Source organism: Artemia franciscana, chromosome 13, assembly GCF_032884065.1.
Source record: "Artemia franciscana chromosome 13, ASM3288406v1, whole genome shotgun sequence".
In the NCBI taxonomy this organism is placed as follows: domain Eukaryota; kingdom Metazoa; phylum Arthropoda; class Branchiopoda; order Anostraca; family Artemiidae; genus Artemia; species Artemia franciscana.
In genome coordinates this window covers 40235693-40256875 of record NC_088875.1, presented here as the reverse complement: position 1 = coordinate 40256875, position 21183 = coordinate 40235693, and the positions used below count along the sequence as shown (strand labels likewise).

General features: G+C 33.9%; 1 protein-coding gene across 2 annotated transcripts in view; it reads left to right on the top strand.

Annotated features, from left to right (window-relative positions):
* The first annotated feature begins 8570 nt into the window (after window positions 1-8570).
* LOC136034925 (uncharacterized) overlaps window positions 8571-21183 on the top strand; it is a 49708-nt gene continuing 37095 nt past the window's right edge. Inside the window, exons 1-2 of one of the 2 annotated variants that reach the window (XM_065716435.1) lie at window positions 8571-10152; window positions 16559-16676. In XM_065716435.1, coding sequence (XP_065572507.1) covers window positions 16646-16676 — 31 coding nt within the window. In that variant the 5' untranslated portion in view covers window positions 8571-10152; window positions 16559-16645. Of the gene's footprint in view, window positions 10153-15008; window positions 16677-21183 lie in introns of those variants that run through there. The other variant, XM_065716434.1, reaches the window with a different exon arrangement.

Here is a 21183-nt window from a genome sequence, read left to right as displayed (position 1 = left end):
ATATTTTAAAATAACTTTTTGAACGAAATTGAATATTTAAATATAATTTTAAATAAAACTAAAATTTATAACTTAAAATTAAATTCAAAAACATACAATTTTTTCTTGATTCCAGTGTGAGGTACTAAAACTTTGAAAAGCGAAGGCTTTTTTTTTTTTAATTTAAAAGTTTGAAGTATTTATTTACGCACATTAACGGGCCATAGGAAAAATGTATGTACTTAAATCAACGATATTGTTTTTATTTGAGAAATTTTAAATTGTAACAAATGACTCACCTCAAATTCATCTGTCGAAAATGTCCATGAGACAAATCACAGACATACCACCTAAAAGGAAATGTCTTCTCCATACGATGATGCTGACTATCTGACAAGCGATCTAGATCTGCCTTTTCTCAGTTTTGAGCAACTGTCAAAAGTTGCCACGAGAGCCTATCTGGTGTTGGTTATGACCCGGAGAAAAATAGAGATTGGTAAAATCTATAGTCAGTGTTCTTGCTTTACCTAATCGGTGTAATTGAAGTTGAAACCGGACCTAATGAAAGATATAAATACGTCTGGGAAAGCTTAGCTTTAAATGAAGGAGATTTTAGGTAAAATTTGAATGAACAAATTACGGTAGCAATTTAAGGAGGAAGGTCAGAAAGCTACCCCGAGCTGGACGTATGGGGATTTGAATTTAAAAAATAAGTTATGACATCGAAAAACAAACATTAGTTGGTACAAAAGAACGATACAATTTACTGAGGGGGATTTAGTAATTTTTAGCTGAAGAGGAAGGGACCCAAAAGAAGTAACAAAACAAGCAGGGTCAAGACCTAAGAGGGGCTTAAGAAAGTCCTTCTGATAAGGTTTATGCAAAAATATGCAGGGAAAAGGGATGCCAATTTTACTATGATTAAGAAAATGTTGTAATCTTGGGAGGGGGGGGGGTTGCCTTAGAAAATTTATCAATATAAAACCAAAATGCTCAGAATTTTTGAAGTTTTTTACGTATTTTAAAGACATCTAGAAGGGTTAGTTCTATTCTATGAAATAACTAATTAGACAAACCCAGGAGCTTTTTCAGGTATTTCACTTGGGGTAATTTAAAACCAACGTTTTTGAAACATAGTAATAATTACGGGAAAGGGCTATAAATTTTGCCCTGGGGGTATATTAGGTTATTTTAGAAGGGGTGGTCATATCAACTTTGAAGGACGCTTGTTTCATGGCTGACAATGCTGCCGAGCTAGGGGGCAAGAGTTTTAGGTTGTGACCTAGGGGCATATAAGGTTATTTTCGATGGGGTCGTCATATCACCTTTGATAGAGGCTCACTTGATTTGAAATTTTAGTTCTATTTTTAAGAGTCAAAAGTGATCAGAAGGCAACTAGCCCTCCTAACGCCCTTTCCTCCGAAATGTATCTTGCCAAAATTTTGAGATAGCTCTTTTGTTAAATGAAGTCGACGTCTTATATAACAATGCCTCTGGGGTTGATACAGTCCCCTAAGCTTTGGGAAAGGGCTGTAAGATGTGTCAAGGGCTGTAAAGAAATAGAACGAATTCCAATACATTAATAGAATTCCAACTACATTAGAAAGCAAAAATTAAAGTAGGAAATTCTTAGCCATTTCTCTTGGTTTTCTTCCGAGCTCTTATGAGCCTTTGACAAAACTCAGAAACTAAGAAGAGGTTAAATAAAAATATTCCTCCTACTAGTTTACATGAGTTTTTCAGGAGTGAAATCGATTAAAAAGAACTTATCAGATTTTCTCCTTTGAGGTTTCTGTGTTAAAGGACTTAATTGAATAAAGTCAGTATCTTATTCCCTAATTACAGAAATCTGTTCAAAAAGTCGCTGATTAATTGATTTATTTATTGATTATTTGATGAATTGAATTATGCCAAATAATACGAAAATATCTTCCATGCTAAAACGCAAATGAACAAACTCTTAAGAATCCTTGACATCTCTTTAAAATAATAGCCGGAAACGTATGATGTGTTCCTATTATTTATTCTATAGAATTATTCAAATTAGCTTCTTACCGGTATATACCATGGTTAGCATGAGAATTTGAAAATGTGAAACAATTTGGCCAGAAAAAATTCAAAAAGTGTATGTGACATTTCCCTAAAAGAAACCGGAAACAGCTGTAGAACAAATTGTTCAGTTGTCAAACTGAACAAGTTCTATTGTTAAACTAGCTCGCTTGTTCAACTTATCTCATTTTGTTCTCAAGTAAAATATAAGTTTCTATTATTTCCTTTTCATAAGGGTTTTCCCGTGGAACTTATATTATGTGACACACCGTATTTGATACGGTTTTAATATATTCTCCGAGCCTTAAATCTCTCAACATAAAATTTTTTTGATACCTTTTGAGTGAGGGACCTCAGAAGCATTGATGGATCCTGGCGAGAAAGGGGCAAAAGTTGTACGCCTCTCCCCTTAAAAAGGTGGTGGATTTGGGGTTGGGACCGTTTGCTCTGGTTTGGATTGGGACGAAAGTTATTTTTTTTTGTAATTGGTTTTTATGGCACTTGGTATTAACCAAGTGACATAGCGATCGCAAATTCTGTCGGTCGGTTTGTCTATCTGTCCTGGTTTTTCTGGTTTAAGCAATTCCAGATAAGCTAGGACGATGAAATTTGAAGGATGATTTATTTTGTGAGGAAGAATTACTGACAGTATTAAAATGATTAAAACATGATAATGCGCCAGGTGCTGATAATTGGTAAATGGGGTTTTTAAATATGGTGGTTTTGGGCTTAGAAATAAGTTACTGAAGATTATGAGTGTGGTTTTTGAAAAAGGGTAGCATCTAACAATTTTAAGAAAATCTTAATTAAAACCTCTGTATAACAAAATTGATAAAAGCAAAATGTTTATTTTTAGGTATCAGCCACAGCCTTTCTAATTAAAAAGTTTTCACAGCTAGCTAATTTAATTGGTATGATGGTAATCATAGTAAGGACACAGGTTTTGTCCTATTGTCAGCAACTGCAATTCAGGGTATAATTTGTAGACTAGAAGATACAGTAGACAAAACTTTAAGAGAAGAACAGTACACAGTTTTACTGTGGACATTAATGATTAAGAAGTGCATGATTTATCAAACACCTTTAATCGTCATTTCTATAGATTATGAGCAATGGTTTGATTCAGCTTATTGAAGACCTTTAGCAAAGGTATTGTGTTTTTACGGTGTAGCCTAACAAACAAATACATCAAAGTAATTAGTGCTATGTTCATAAATAACAAAGCTAAAGTCAAGTAAAGAGGTTAGTAGCTGGTTTTGTTCAAAATCAGCAGTTAAGCAGTTTTTTGTTCTATGCATATTTGGATAGATTATTTTGATGGACTTGGTTTTAAGGAGATGAGCAAAGGCTATTGGAAAACATGGAACCAATGGGGGAAGTAAAAATATCTTGGAGTTAGATTTTGCTGATGATTTTAGCATCCTAGATGAAAGTATGAGGAAAATGAATGAGCTTCTAGACGTTTTGCAAGTTCAGGGTACTACAATAGGTTTGAAAATTAATGTTTAGTCGACAAAGTTGCTAAGGCTAGGAGTAAGTCAAAATGAACAGGTAACATTGGGTAAGTAAGTATTAAGTAATAAGTAGTAGGAGTAAGTAAGACGGCACTAGATCCTTAAGGTGCAAATCGTCGGTGCTGATCTCTGTTTCATGGCCCTTCAGCCAGGAAGTTCAATGGGGGTCGGGGGCCAACCATCCTGTGCTTTTGCTCACCCTTCCTGCTCACCTTCCCCATATTTCTCCAGGTACCCATTTAGTGCTGGGTTGACTCTGGCTGAGCTTACAGAGTCACGCCACTGACCCCCGTCCCAAACTAAATAACTGGTCACAACTGGGATTGAACCTGTGTCCATTGGACACAGAATTTCCACGCCAGAGTGCCAACCACTCAGCTATTGATCAAATATTGATCAAGCAGACAGCTTACTTGACTTAGGTAGTATTATTAATAAAAATGGTGGGTGCATTGGAAATATTAAAAGCTGAATACCTAAGTCCTAGGATATTTTTCCACGGCTGAAAAAAGTTTGACAGGGTATGAAGAAAAGTCTTCAAGCCCAGATTAGAATATTGAAAGCTAAATTGATGATAGAGTTAAGTATGGTTCTGAAGTATAGGTGCTTCTAAAAACAGGAAGATTTTAAGATGCTTTCCAGAGAAATTGCCAATAGATTGTTTTGGGTACCCAACTGCCTGACCATATTTCAAACTGTAGGCCCTACAAAAATGTGGTTCTAGTTTGTGTACCAGATATTTGTTTCCTGTATATTTGATGGTAAGACCAATCTGGTTTCAGTGGTAAGAAATGTAAGGGACTTAACAACTTCACAACTTAACAACTTCAGCGTTTAATCGAAGTGATGAAACAAAACCAAAGTGTTGCTCTCGCAACACTTTACTTGGCGAAGCCAAATAAAGGTTGCTGCACCTCACATTGCCCATGCAACGTAGGTCTTGTTTTTGTCTTACTCTTAATTGATGCATTCTTTATAGTAGATTCGGAATGTGTGTATTATATTCGATGTTTAGTACATATAAATTGAAATTGAGATATCCAACAAGTATTTACTGATGATTCTGTAATTTTTTTTGTTACCACAGTAGACTATTAATTTTTTTTGCCAAGTCTGTATAAAATATTTTGGGTACAACGAATCAGATATGCCAAATTTTCAAAACAAAATTGAATATTTTGTAATAAATTCTGAACTATAAAATATGAGAATGGACTATATGATTTTACCAGAAATTATTTCATAGTCAACGCTACCTATGTTTGAGATGTATGCTTTTTTTTTTACAAAGAATATAGATGACAATATTCCATTTCCAATCCCAATGTGCCATCACAACTTTATATTAGTATTGTTTGGATAAAACTAACGAGTGAGTATGATGTCTGAATACAAAATACACATTTTTTGTTGCTTCGACTCAAAACAATAATTAAAATCAGTTGTTGCTAGAACCAATGTTATTTTAACCACATTTTCCTTTTCGCTGTTATTTCATTTATATTATAAATATTTCAATAGCATTTACGCTTATTCATCATTTCGAGTAAATAGATGCCATTTTTTTTTTTTTGAAATTGGAAATTTTTAGGGGAATTTTATGGTTGGAGGGAATATTTTACGCTGGCGAAACTTTCACGGAGGAGTTTCCCGTGAGGGGAGGGAATTTTTTATGGAGGGGGAGCCAGATAAAAAATATTGAGGGAGGTGTTAAAGTAAACTAAACTAAAACTGTGTGCTTGCCGTTTATCAAAAGGGTGCAAAAGGATGCTATTAAAACTCAGGACGTGAAACTTAAGGTTACTACTAATGCTAATGACACAACTAAAGCTATAACTAAGTACTAGTTGAAATCTGGTTGTCCAAAGAGTAGGTCAGGAGCGCTAAGAGGGTTTATTTGCAATTCTCAGGGCTACTGCTACTACAACTATTGCACAGACGCACTGCTAGGGCATAAAATAAAATTTTTCTAAAAATTTATGTTGAAACAAAAATAGATGATAAGCTACTAAGTAGCTGCTAGTCCCGTAATATGTACATATTCCGGCAAGTACCTCGTCCTTTGCGCTCGAAAAAGAGAAGGAAAAACTAAAAAAACAGTGAAGTGTAATGGAAGAAACAACAACAAACTCAAAGCAGTGAAAAGACTATTCAGGAATTAGATTAGGCAAACACTCTTTTGTTAGAGATTAATGCAGTCTCTCTAATGATTATATTTTGGTACTTATAATCATACAAGTCCAATGATTTTGTCACCTGTCACTTGTTTTTCGGTTCTTGTTTAGTCACAGTGATTCAATTTAGAGACACACAGGTTGAATCAAGAGACCCGAATTGGGAGAATAGATGGGAAATTTATAATTTGGGCTATACATTTGCACATTAGGAGGGGGGGGGGGGTTGGGGATAAAGTATAGCAGGTCTGTATGCAAAATGTGTTAGCTAGAATTATTCTTAAATTTATGAAGTAGAACTGTTTTCTGACTTCACTTCTTGCGTGTGGTCGCTATAATTTACTTTTTGGATGTGGTCGCAATTATTAACAAGTACCCAGATTTGTTCTAAGACAATAAATTTACATTGTTTTAAAATTTAATAAAAAAACATTTTTTCAGCTAAAAGTAAGAAGTGACATTAAAACTTAAAAGGAACACCTCCAAAAGGAAAATTAAAAATAAAAGGGGACTACCTCTTCCTCATCTCTCAGTTTTTACGCTGAAGTTTGAGTTTTTGTCCCAATTCTTTGAGAACGACTCCTGAATCACAAAAGCTATTGAATTGTTATAAGAAACTTCTAAAAGAACTGAAAAACTTCAGTATAGAAAAGAAGAAATAGAAGAGAGGGCAGACCTTCTCATATACGGGATAATTTCTTTTCGTTTTGAATTTAATGTTGCTCCATATTTTTGACTTAAAAAACTTTTATACTTAATATCTGACCTTTTTTCAAAATTCTGCTACGGAATCCCCCATCTCAGTGTAAAATTCTCCTGGAAAATTCCATAACTTGGCTTTCCACTAAAATTCTCTCCGTTAAATAACCTCCCCCCTCACAGAAAATAAATTTCTAAGGGCTGTGGGATGTCTCGCCATTCCAAGAAATATAGCTATAGGACATCTCTACTGTGCTGAATCGATTTTGCTGAAGCGAGCGCTATCCATACGTTCTAGGACCATCGGCTTTATACGATCATCCATGGGGAATATCCATCTCTGATCCGTGATCTTTGTTCTGGCAAGCAACACAAAATTCCCCATTTTTTTAGATATGCCCTTGAAACTTTTATAACAGCATTCTCTGTGTCGCTGAATCTAATGGTGAATCTTTATTATGATTATTTGAACTTTTGGGGAATCCTCTTTTCGGAAAATAATACAAATTTTCTCTGAGACGTAGCTTATGATGGGCAACATTAAACTTAACAAATTTTAGTTTCCCTGGATTCAGTATAAAAACCAATTCTTTTGATCTATCAATTGTTGTCAAAATTTCCGTTTTTTTACTGCTTCGGTTACATTTTGGCCGACCCGCTTGTTACTTAAAGTTCGCACCACGAACTGTTTGATGCAAACCAAAGCCAGTTTATGCTCGTTACATTAGTTTATAATTCATTCGGTTTATAAAAATTTTCTCATTATCTCTGTTTGTACCGAAGTTTTCATATATTTATTTTTAAGTTTCAGTTGTCTCCTAAAGATTGATTTAAGTCATTTATCGTGGAAATTGAATGCGGCTTGTCAAGCAAAACTAAGTGACTTAGATATTCAAAGGCATGGTGAGCCAAAGCAGTTAAAATCTTCTTTTTTAGTTTTGGACGCTAAATAGTGATTGGTACTTTCGTGTTAGCCCGACAACACTCAAGAAGTTTGCTCTGTTGGTCTGAGAAAAACCGGTTTACTGTTTACAATCGGTTATATCTTCGTCTCAATGAAAAAAACTACGATGCTTGTATGTTTTATTTAAATATTTATATATAAAGGTGGTCAGGGTGAACTATGTTAGGTATTTAATATAATGTGTTCCGGGCGGCCATTTCCATAATTCTTTGTTGTAGTTTCCTTAGTTTTTATACCAAAGTCTTATATTTTCATTATTTTCTGGTATAATTCGTAAAGATAGGCCCAACTTTACTTCTTAAGTGTTGTCGCGATAACTCGTAAGTTCCGAATTATTTACTCAAATTGGAAAATTTTCTCCCAGCTGTTGACGGATTCATCCAAAGTGAAATTTCCCACAGAAACACTGGTTTCTTCATTTCTTTTTTTCTTCATATTTGTGAACTAAATTCATTTATCTTTTGAGTAAATGAAGCAAATCTATCGACCATTACTCGGACCAGGTATGTGTGTAAAAGGAGGCTTTTGAATTTGGATTCTTATGCTCTTTCCAAATATAATAATTGCTGTTAATCGCGAATTCAATATGGACCTTCAAAAATAATACCTTTTTTCTTATTTTAGATACGGTTAATATAGCCCACCTCTGTTAGCGTCATCCTTGTTAAAACTGATTTATCTGTAAATCGAATCGACGGTGACCAAATTGAGAATCAATAAATGCATGGGAAATATTTAGCCGAATTTTAGTTACCAAGGACTGATATTGGTAACGCTGTAGATTTGCGGCTCTTCAGAATGAATAACTAAAGGAGTAGCATCTTTAAATTAGGCTTTTTTTTTGGTCTTTAATTTCACTTATGTGACAATCAACTCCCCTCTAAACAATAAGTAGGAAATTATACTATCAAAAACTAATTTAGAATTATAAATGAAGATAGTAGCATATAAATGGGGCTATTAAGAAGGAAAAGTGTTAGGAAAATAATTCATGCTTCATTATATGCAGAAAAACTTCAGTTTACACATTGATGACACTTCCACTATAGTATACCCCAACCAGACCCGTTCCTGGAGGGGGAGGGGGCGGGGCACTTGGTCTTGGCGTCGTGGCCGATAAATTGTTCATTATGATCCAATTTTTCACTTTGATTTGGCTTTATTGCTTACATTTGAGTCGGGAGGGTGGGGGGGGGGGGGCTGTCATTGCTTTTAAAAGTTAGAACCAGCCCCCTCCTTTTTCTAATGTGCAAATCTATAGTGTAAATTATAGCCTGTATTTCTCGTTCATTTTCCATGATTTGCTCCTATTTCAACCCGTGTACCCGTACGTATATTGTGCTTTTTTTTCCGACTTAATTCGATTCACTCCACGTGGATTTTGTCCCAGATTGCAGTTCAAATATTTCCTTTTTTTTATCTTATTAAAAAACCCTGATCAAACAGTTAGTGGTAACGAACTGTAAGTAAGGAGCGACCCGGCTCAATAATCATCCAAAACTCTAAAAAAAGGAGTTTTGATACTAGTATGTATAACAAAAGAATCAAATTTCTGTGCTGTTTCAAATATGCAGTTTAGTCTTACCAATCAAAGGTTATCATTCTGAGAAAATTTGCCTTAATTTCAAAGAAAGGAGAAAAAACCCCTAGAATTAATAGATTCTCAATGAAAGTCACACCATCGCATCGCAATATAGAACCCTATTTTAGAGGTTTCAGGCTCCTATCTGAAAAAATGCGGTATTTTTGGCCAGAAGAAAGATCACGGATGAGTGTTTATTTATTATTATTTTTTCCTAGGGGTGTTCGTATCGACCCAACGGTCCTAAAATATCGTGAGAGCGCTCATTCAAACATAAATTAAAAGCTCTAGTGCCCTTTTTAAGTGACCAGACAAATTGGAAGGCAAAAAGACCCTTTCCCATGCCCCCTTTTTCTCAAAATCGTCCGAACTAAATTTTGAGATAGCCTCTTTCATCAGAAAGGTTGAAAGACCAAATATATGTCTTTGGAGATATCATGACCCCCCACAGCCCGCGGGGAAAGGTCTTTTAAGTTACAAAATTTTTCCATAGTTTTTGTTATTGGGAAGTATGAATATATTTTTTTTTTTGGGGGGGGAGGGGATGGGGGATTGGGATAAATTTTTTGCTGATGTAATTTGCCATGAGAATAATTTTCCATGGAGAGGGAGATTTCTAGGGGGTAAATTTTTCAGTAAAAATTTTACACTATGGGAACTCCCCTAAACTCCTAAGGAAAATTCTTCTTATGTCCTGGTTTCTCATTGCCGACTCAATTCTATGTGTAACTTCGTTAAGGGTAATTGTCCTGGGCAAATTTTCACCAGGATTGAATTGTCTAGAGTATAAATCCGTGGGCAGGAAGGATTTATGCGCGGAGGTGTTGCCTGATTTCCTGGCATTTTACTTAAAAAACGATCAGAAATTAAATTAAACAAAAAGTTTTTTCAACTGAAAGTACGAGCAAGTTCAACCAGATCGTGGTAACGAACTATAGTAAGGAGCGAGACTTAAACGAACAGAAATTATTACATATATATGGGCGTTTGTCTCCTCCTCAATACCTCGTTCTATACGCTAAAGTATTTTTTAGTAATTTCAACTATTAATTCTACGGCCTTTGCGTTTCAGGAGTCATTCTTAAAGAACTGGGACAAAATTCAAGCTTTAGTGTAAAGAGCAACGTATGGAAGTGGGGGCTAACCCCCTCATATACGTAATAAAAATGTACAAAAATAGAAGCTCGTTACGTAAGTTAATTCGTAAGTTACGTATATTTATTACTAATAAAAACGTTCGTAAAAAACGTTCTAGTTGCATATATAGAGCCAAAAATTGGTTGTCAACTAGGGCTCCTCCACTTTTTTTTTTTTACAAAAGTTTCAGGAGTCATTCTTAAAGAACTGGGACAAAACTTGTACGTCACTTTTACAAAAATGGGACAATTAACCAGGTTTAGTAATACTTTCGGGTAAATTAGTTTTGATCTCGATATTTTAAATATAAGCTTCACTGTGTAAAAATCTGATTTTTCCTACATTCATATTTTTTTAATTTGTTTTTTATTTTTATTTTTTTATTATTTTTTTCTATTGCCTATTTTCTGAATCCGATCAATTTTGAATCCCACAAATAAAAGAAGAATATTATCCATCCGTGTCTCTGAAATTTTGTGCGTAAGTGAATGGCTCTTTGGACCTCACTCCTATTAGAACCAAGATCGTTTTTCAAATTAAATATTTTTTTGTGTTTTTTTTTTTACTGCGGGTTGCTGGAGATCTTTGTCGAAATATCCGTTTTTATTTTAACCCTTCTTTGTTTCCTCAAGGCTTAAAATCATCCTTAATTTCTAGATTATTATTCCTTTTTTTTTGTCAAACGTCATGCAGCTTTTATGTAATATTTTTTTTTTTGGCAAAAGCGTTTTGTTTCTAGAGGTGAATGTATTTCCTATCAAAAGTCCTACCTATACAAACAGCTGTAATTTGACACAAGTTGCATCTGAGTTCAAATTTCAAAAGAAATTATTTTCTCTTTTTTTTTTCAAAATAGTAATGTCAACAAAACCCTACATTTTATGCGTCACATTTATGATTTTAATTTGAAATTTCTTATGATTCATACAACTTTAATTGAAAAAAAAAATGCAAAATAAATTGTGAAAATATAATTTAATTTAACTTCTGGGGCTGACATAGCTCCCCAGATCTAGGATGCAAGAGTTGTAAGTTGTAACCTAGGGGCATCTAAGGTTATTTTTGATGGGTTCGTCATATCAACTTTGATAGCGGCTCATGTGATTTGAAATTTCTAGTTTTATTTTTAAGAGTCGAAAGTCATCAGAAGGCAACTAGCCCCCTAAAAGTCTTTCCCCCGAAATGTATCTGGCCGAAATTTTGAGATAGCCCTTTTGTTAATTGAAGTCCACGTGTTATATAGTAATGCCTCTGGGGTTTCCACAGTCCCCTAAGGTTTGGGAAAGGGTGTCCTGGGGCATATAAGGTTATTGCTAATGGGGTTGTCACCAATTTTGGATAAGGCTCATTTGATTGGAAATTCCAAGCTATATTTTCACTTTTTTAGAGTTAAAATTGATTGGAGTTTTACAGACTTCCCATGCCTCCTTCCCCAAGCTAGTCTATGTGTTTTATGACAATGACCCTTGGATTAACAGATCCCCCCCAGAGCACGAGGGAAAGAGTTTTAAGTTTTGCCCAGGGGTATGTGAGATTATTTTTCATGGGGTGGTCATATCAAATTTAAAAATGGAAAATTTGATATGGAAAATTCCAATTTTCTTTTTAAGAGTAAAAAGTGATCAGAAGGTAACTAGCCCCCCTCCCTCCAACACCCTTTTCCCCCAAATATATCAGACAAACTTATTTTCATCAAGAGGGTCATCGAATATTTTGATCAAATTTGAATGATTTAAATATCTGATCAAAATTTTTAGATAGCTTTTTTAATAGTCCACTTGTCATATAACAATGCCTCTAGGATAGACACAGCCCCTCAGATCTTTGGGGAAAGGGTTATAAGTGGTGTCCTTAGGACTTGTAATGTTATTGTGGAAGCCTGTAAAATTCGCCTGGAAATTTGTAAAATTTGAAATTTACCGAAAACTAAATATATTTTGAACGTTTTACGTTTTATAACGCTCATAAATTCAAAGTTGCCCAAGCTCTGAGGTACGCATGTCAGTATATACTAAACTATTAGTCTATATTGTTTATTACTTCCAAGTAATTCCGCTTAATGTGATTATTTTCATTTTTTTTCTTCTATTATGACAAATAAAAAAATACGAATCGAAACGAAATTTGTTAATTACATGATTTATTTTTGTTTAAAGCTTAAATTGTTATTTAACTTGATTTTTTCTCGCTTTTTATTTGAAATAGCTCTTTACTTTTCTATGAAAAACTTCTTTGTTGGTAAAATTTTAAAAATAAATTTTTCAAAAACAAAGTGGATACTGGGTTTTCTTTAATAATTTTTTGAAAAGTCAATTCTCCCTCATCTCGTCTAAAGGCTAACACAAAATTTATATACCAAAAATAAAATGAATGTTGTCTTGTCAATGATAATATTTTAGCATTTATTCCCAAGTTTTTTCAATAATGATTTTTTTTATCGGTTTAGTCTTTTCTTTTAGTTTCTACGCACCAATTGGGCTAAATATGGGACCATTAGGGTTGGGTGGGATGGGATGTCTTAACAGCAGACTGGATTAGTATATTTGAAAAAAAAAAAAGAAAACGAGAAAAGGAATTGAGTTGTGTGTCAACCTCCCCTATATCAATTAGTAATTCTCGTATTTATTTACCAGAATTGCTGTTGATATGCCGTATTTACTTTTGTCTGTCCATTGTTGTTGCCTTCCGTGTGTCGGTATTGTATAACTAACCAGCTCATCTGATTGGGGTGGGCACAATGTGTAAGAGGTTCGGTTGGGGGTGTTGAACCCCTTTAGTGTGTAAATTTTTCTGGTTTTACCCCTCATTTATTTCAGCCATATTCTTGTTACATCAAAAGAATCGCATTTTTATGCTGATTTTAAATATATATGTTTCATTAAGTTTAGACTTACCCATCAAAAGTTACGAAAATTTGCCTTATTTTAGAAAATAGGGAAACACCCCCTAAAAGTCATAGAATCTTCACACCACTCGAAAATCATACCATCAGATTCAGCGTATCAGAGACCCTATTGTAGAAGTTTCAAGCTCCTATCTACAAAAATGTGAATTTTGCATTTTTTGGCAGAAGGCAGATCACGGATGCGTGTTTATTTGTTTTTTTCTTTTCCCAGGGGTGATCTTATCGACCCAGTGGTCCTACACTCTTGCGAGAGGGCTCATTCTAACGGGAAATGAAAAGTTCTAGTGCCTTTTTTCAGTGACGAAAAAAATAGGAGGGCACCTAGGCCCCCTCCCACGCTAATTATTTTCCCAAAGTCACCAAATCAAAATTCTGAGATAGCCATTCTATTCAGCGTAGTCAAAAAACCTTGTAACTATGTCTTTGGGAACGACTTACTCCCCCTCAGTCCCCATGGGAGGGGCTACAAGTTACAAACTTTGACCAGTGCTTACATAAGTTGGAAGAATTTAATTATTAGTAGAATAAGAAATAAAATATATTCTAATTTAAAAAATAGTAACACTAAATCATTTCTTTATAATGCGAAGATTAAACTAGCAATTGCTAATCTAAAGAATGAATTTGTAATTGTGCCAGTGGATAAAGCTAATAATAATTTTGCCATAATTTGTCAGAAGCTGTATTGTGATATCTTAAAAAGGGAGTTATGCACAACTAATGTTTACGAAAAGGTAAATATAGAGGATGAGAATTTAATTGAAAAGACTGAAGAAATACTTTTTAAAAATTTTAATATTAAAATAAATGACAATGATAAAAAGTTCCCTTTCCTATATTGGACTGTAAAATTTCATAAGAATCCCCCTAAACCACGGTTTATTGCTGGAGCAGCTAAATGTCCAACCCGCATTGCTGCTACTGACCTCTCTTTAATTTTAAAGGAAATTGTAAATAAACTTAAAACCTATTGTTCTGGTATTAAAAAATTTTCGAATTTTAATCCATATTGGAGTGTTAATTATTCACTGCAGGTGATAGATTCTTTAACAATGGTTTCATCTAAAAGAATTGAGTCTTTCGATTTTGCGACAATGTATACTAATTTATCACTTAATGTAGTGTTTGATAATTTAAAAACTGTTATCAAGAAATCTTTCCTCTTATCTAGTAAAAGGTTCTTAAAAATAGACACTTATAATAAAAAAGCTATATGGACAAATTACTTTAATACTACAGTTAACTTGAGATGTTACAGCTTGGATATGATTTTTGAGTTATTAGAATTTGTTTTATACAATACTTATATAAGATTTGGGGGTGATTTGTACAAGCAAATTGTGGGAATTCCCATGGGGGGGAATGCCAGCCCATTTATAGCTGACTTGTTTTTAAGTCAACTAGAATATAAATATATGATGGATAAGAATAATCCAATTAATTTAAAACATGCTTTGTCAAATAATAAAAGATATTTAGATGATATTTTGGTCTTAATTTGTAAGGATTTCTTTGATATTTCTAAAAATATATATCCATCAGAGCTTATTCTTGAGCCTAGTCATGGCGCTGGTCATGAAGATCATTTCTTAGATTTAAATATTAATATTTGTGATAATAGTAAATTAAGTTTTAAAATGTATAATAAAACGGATGATTTTGATTTTGAAGTGATTAGTTTCCCATTCCCTGAAAGTAATATACACTCAAATATCACATATTCAGCGTTTTTCTCACAGTTACTTCGTTATGCAAGGATTTGTAGTAATTATATTGATTTTAAAAATAGATGTAATAGTTAAATAGAATAGATTTAAAGCTTTAGTGTAAAGAGCGAGCCATGGACGAGGGGTGAACCCCCTCATATACGCAAAAAAAACATACGAATATAGAAGTTTGTTACGTAAGTAAATTTCTAAAAACAGGAAGATTTTAAGATGCTTTCCAGAGAAATTGCCAATAGATTGTTTTGGGTACCCAACTGCCTGACCATATTTCAAACTGTAGGCCCTACAAAAATGTGGTTCTAGTTTGTGTACAAGTTATTTGTTTCCTGTATATTTGATGGTAAGACCAATCTGGTTTCAGTGGTAAGAAATGTAAGGGACTTAACAACTTCACAACTTAACAACTTCAGCGTTTAATTGAAGCGATGAAACAAAACCAAAGTGTTGCTCTCGCAACACATTACTTGGCGAAGCCGAATAAAGGTTGCTGCACCTCACATTGCCCATGCAACGTAGGTCTTGTTTTTGTCTTACTCTTAATTGATGCATTCTTTATAGTAGATTCGGAATGTGTGTATTATATTCGATGTTTAGTACATATAAATTGAAATTGAGATATCCAACAAGTATTTACTGATGATTCTGTAATTTTTTTTTTGTTACCACAGTAGACTATTAATTTTTTTTTGCCAAGTCTGTATAAAATATTGTGGGTACAACGAATCAGATATGCCAAATTTTTAAAACAAAATTGAATATTTTGTAGTAAATTCTGAACTATAAAATATGAGAATGGACTATATGATTTTACCAGAAATTATTTCATAGTCAACGCTACCTATGTTTGAGATGTATGCTTTTACAAAGAATATAGATGACAATATCAAATTCTTATAAATGACTCATCTATTATGTTTCCAATCCCAATGTGCCATCACAACTTTATATTAGTATTGTTTGGATAAAACTAACGAGTGAGTATGATGTATGAATAAAAAATACCCATTTCTTGTTGTTCGACTCAAAACAATAATTAAAATCAGTTGTTGCTAGAACCAATGTTATTTTAACCACATTTTCCTTTTCGCTGTGATTTCATTTATATTATAAATATTTCAATAGCATTTAGGCTTATTCATCATTTCGAGTAAATAGATGCCACTTCGTTTAAAAGGAAAGTAAAAATTCCCCACCTACTATAATATTTTTTAATCCTCGATCACTCTTTATCTGGGTGTTATATGCTTTCAAAATTCAATCTATAATCTCTATAGTTTGTTGCATATACTAATTTTTTCTTGCTGTGTTTGTTTTATAGTTTTTTTTACAGCTGTAAATGTATATAGTTATTTGTTAATATTCACCTTTTGTTGTTTATCTTTTAATAAGAATTTTGCAAACTTCAACTTTGAACGGTCACATTAAATTCTCAAAACTGTCTACTCTAGATTCTTTATTGCTTTTTTCACATTATCTTTCGCAATTTAGGATCTGTTTTCTTTCTGCAAAAACTATAGTCGAACAGTTCCCGAACTGTTCAATAGCCCCCTACCCCCCAATTCTTTCGGTAAGCCACTCATGAGAAATTACCTTGTGCCTGAAGGCACAGTTCTGTACAGAATTGACGTATTTTAATTTCTCTTTCTTATTCCCAGAGACTTCACATAGTGGCAGTAAAATGATATAGCTTGTTTCGAGAATTACTCCTTTTATATAAGCATGAAAAAAATAGTATAAACTTTTTAATGGTTATTACCTTGTAAAATGTTATTTCAAAGGCAGGTAAAAAGTGAACTTTAAATGTAATTAAGAATATTGTATTTTTCAGTAAGACAACAAGACGGTTTTAGCTTCTATTTCTCCTTCGAGGGGTTTGACCATGGATAATGAGAGTTTGAGTCTGTTGAAACCATAGATGATGAGTATCGTCTTATGTTCGGGACAAGGTACAAGTTTTTTCTTGAAAATTCTTTAAAAAATCTTATTACCCAGATGCTTAAAAAGAAAAAAGGTTTTTGCCAGCTTTGCCTCTTACTCAGATTATCAGTCTTGGTTTTTTTTTTCAATTAGCCATGGCTCTTAACTCTTTTAACTCTTAACTCATTTTAATTCTAAAATCTATCTGTTTTAAATTTGCCTAAAGATGTAAATCCATTAGAGGCGAGAAAGAAAAAAATTACAACAAATAAATTGGTTTCTCAATGGACTTCTGTCAAATAAATGAAGGATATTAACTTAATTCAGGAAGCTTTAGATTTCATAGTTTAAATTATGTTATGAAAGAGAGAAGAAGGAGAGGTAAAAAGTAAAACAACGGAAAGAAAACCATTAATGAAATTACATTTAATACAAAGTTTAAATTTAAAAATAACTTTTTGAACGAAATTGTATATTTAAATATAATTTTAAACAAAACTAAAATTTATAACTGAAATTAGATTCAAAAACATTAATCTTTTCTTGATTCAAGTGTGAGACGATAAAACTTTGAAAACAGAATCCTTTTTTATAATTTAAAAGTTTGAAGTATTTATTTACGGAAATATAACGGGCCATAGGAAAAATGTTTGCACTAAAATCAAAGATATTGTTTTTATTTGAGAAATTTTAAGTTTTAACAAATCACTCACCCCAAATTCATCTGTCTAAAATGTCCATGAGACAAATCACAGACATACCACCTAGAAGGAAATGTCTTTTCCATACGATGATGTTGATTAGCTGACAAGCGATCTAGATATGCGATTTTACAGTTTAGAACAACTGTCAAAAGTTGCCACGAGAGCCTACCTGGTGTTGATTATGACCCAGAGAAAAATTATACCAAGAGATTGGTAAAATCTATAGTTAGTGTTCTTGCTTTGCCGAACCGGTGTACTTGAAGCTGAAACCGGAGCTAAAGAAAAAAATAAATACGTCCGGGAAAGCTTAGCTTTAAATAAAGAAGAAATAAGATAGTTTGGCCATTTGGGGGAGTGGAGGGGTGAGGGATGAGAGCATCAAATGATGAAAGGTAAAAACATGTCTGAAATGTATTAAAGTAGTACCAAAAAGTAAAAATTTGAATGATCTAAGTACGTTAGGAATTTAAGGAGGAAGGTCAGAAAGCTACCCTGAGCTGGACGCATGGGGATTTAGATTGTAAAAATAAGTTATGATATTGAAAAACAAAACTTAGTTGGTACTAAGGAACGATAAAATTTACTGAGGGAGACGGGGGAATTTGTAGCTGAAGGGGAAGGGACCCAAAATAAGTAACAGAAGAAGCAGGGTCAAGATCTAAGAGGGGCTTGAGAAAGTCCCTCTGATAAGGTTTATACAAAAATATGCAGGGAAAAGGGATGCCAATTTCACTATGATTAAGAAAATGTTGTAGACTGGGGAGGAGGGGGGGGGGGGGGTTGCTTTAGAAAATATATTAATATCAAACCAAAATGCTTTTTCACGTATAATCAAGATATCTGGAAGGGTTAGTTCTATTCTATGAAATAACTAATTAGACAGACCCAGAACCTTTTTCAGGTATTTCACTTGGGGTAATTTAAAACCAACGTTTTTGAAACATAGTAACAATTCCGTGTAGTAAGTAAAGTATACTACATAAGAGGAAATATTGGTAGACGGATCAGAAGGTCCTCCCAGTGGAGAGGGACATGGACAGGAATATGTTAGTGTAAGAATACGCAAGTTCCTCACATTTTGGACCCATAAATGCTTATTCATTTGGGGATATAGATTTGATATTTTTTATCTTTTTTGGATCTTGTCTAATAGCTTTGGCATGCGGTTTAATTTGATGAGACGTAAAAAAAATCAATAAAATTCTATTAATTAGAGTTTTACTTTCAAAGTATAGCTCCGAAGATGTTAAACACTAGGTCACGGACCTTTTGAAAGCCCCCTCTCCAAATTGATATTTCAACGCTTGCACCTAGGGTTGCTTATTCCCCTACAAACGTTTTGCTGTCCTAGCCAACCTCAGTGAAGTTTCAAAACCGTCCCATACGATTTAGTACTGCTGCTCTTAATTTAAAGAAGTGGTTTGATCCACTAGCAAAGAGGTCAGAGGTGCCTCAACAACCAAATTTAAAAATGGACACTTGGAAATGGATAAGTAATAATATTTGAGATGGGTAGCAAAGGAAATTGAAACTTTCGAGATACGAAATGATGCCCAAAAGCTGTACCAATTGCTCACTGAGGCCATTTCCAGAAAGCAAAAAGGACGTCCCACTCCAAAAGAAACAGACTGAAAATTCATTGATGAGAAGATGTTGAGAACTGAAGGATGTCGAACAGACTAAGCCTGTTCAGTCTGCAAACACTACAAACGAATCGTTCCTTGCCTCCAGCCTCACCTACTTCTCCCCATCCCCTAAGCACCCAGGGCCTTTAAGAACATATGGTGTAATTATTGTGGATCAAACGACTCTTAAAGAGTGGCAAATTGCCTAGCAAAGATTCAGGGCTACCTGAAGAGTTGCCTGTGCCTTTTGGGTTTAATCTTAAAATTCGATAAAACAGTGAATGAGATAGAAGTCTGTTTCTCTCACAACTTGCTAATTCTCTGCGTGTTATTTCTTGCCACTTTTTAATACAATTCTATTATTTTAACTTAAAACAATGTGAAGGTTGGGGGATAAAAATAAAAACTTGTCTCTGTTTATTTTTTTAACAAAAATCGTTTTTTATTTTCATTTGACACGTTTTTTCTGTATGTTCAGAATATATTTTTCCCTACATATTCAAAAGGTCGTCGTACGTACCAGCGGGACCTAAAACACATCAATGCGATAGTCCAACCCCAGTGGGAAGACGTCTGGGCAGCAGCACATATGAGGGACGACTGGCGGCTCTTTTTGGATGCCCTGGGTGCCTCTGGCGGCACAGGAGGAACTAATGTCTAAGGTCTAAGGTAAGGTTTTTTTATCTTCTCAGAATTCGACTATGTTTTTATTTTTCGCAACTCGGAAGTTTTTTCCAAATATTCTATTCCTATAGTTTGATAAATAGTTTTCAAGAATCTCCCCCCCCCCCACCCCAAATTGTTGTTAGATTCTAAGAGCGTTCATCTCTCAATATTAATTAAGATCAATAAGGGGGAAGGCAATGAAAAACAAGGTTTTAACGAGTCTTTACTTGTTTGTTCAGCGTCTGTATATTCTCTGTATGTCTGTGTATACTCTGATATAATTTTAATAAACCGTAATTACCGTTGTAGTTTTTTTTTAAATATTGAATCCACTGATGGATTACTGTCTTTTCTGAAGTGATTGAAACTTTTCTCCCCAACTTAAAGTGTCAGTTTTGTTAATAATCAATAGCCTAGAATCTATTTTATCCATCTATCAAATTATATTTTCGCAATTTGTTATTGATTTTTTCAAAACTAAGTAATTAATATCATAAATCTGACGCATAAAATGTAGGGTTTTGTTGACAGTACTAATTTGAAAAAAAGAAAAGAATTTATTTTTTAATTTCACATGAAACTTGTGTCAAATTACGATAATAATCCAACAAACATATATTATTGTCCAGGCTACCAGTAGTTATGTCTTTGGGGATTTCAACCTTCCCACAGTCTTCAAGACAAGGGCAGTTGTGTATTCCCATTTCGAAAATTTGCTGTGGGAAGGGAAAAGTTTCTGGGGTGGACTTATATGGGGAAATTTTTGACTGGGGGATTTGACAAAATTCCGGTGCGACATTCCTTGAATTTGTATTACTTTCTCTTTGCCAACTCAATTTTGCATTTGAATATGTTTTGAGGGAATTGGCCGGGGGAATTTTCAGCAGGTTTGATTTCCCAGAAAATATTTCCACGGAAGGGCAATTTCTGGAGGGATCGGAAAACCATCAGAAATTTAAGTCTCTTTCAAATTAAAGTAAGTTAAACGGAAATTTTTAGGGGAATTTTATGGTTGGAGGGAATATTTTACGCTGGAGAAACTTTCACGGAGGAGTTTCCCGTGAGGGGAGGGAACTTTTTATGGAGGGGGAGCCAGATAAAAAATATTGAGGGAGGTGTTAAACTAAACTAAACTAAAACTGTGTGCTTGCCGTTTATCAAAAGGGTGCAAAAGGATGCTATTAAAACTCAGGACGTGAAACTTAAGGTTACTACTAATGCTAATGACACAACTAAAGCTATAACTAAGTACTAGTTGAAATCTGGTTGTCCAAAGAGTAGGTCAGGAGCGCTAAGAGGGTTTATTTGCAATTCTCAGGGCTACTGCTACTACAACTATTGCACAGACGCACTGCTAGGGTATAAAATAAAATTTTTCTAAAAATTTATGTTGAAACAAAAATAGATGATAAGCTACTAAGTAGCTGCTAGTCCCGTAATATGTACATATTCCGGCAAGAACCTTGTCCTTTGCGCTCGAAAAAGAGAAGGAAAAACTAAAAAAACAGTGAAGTGTAATGGAAGAAACAACAACAAACTCA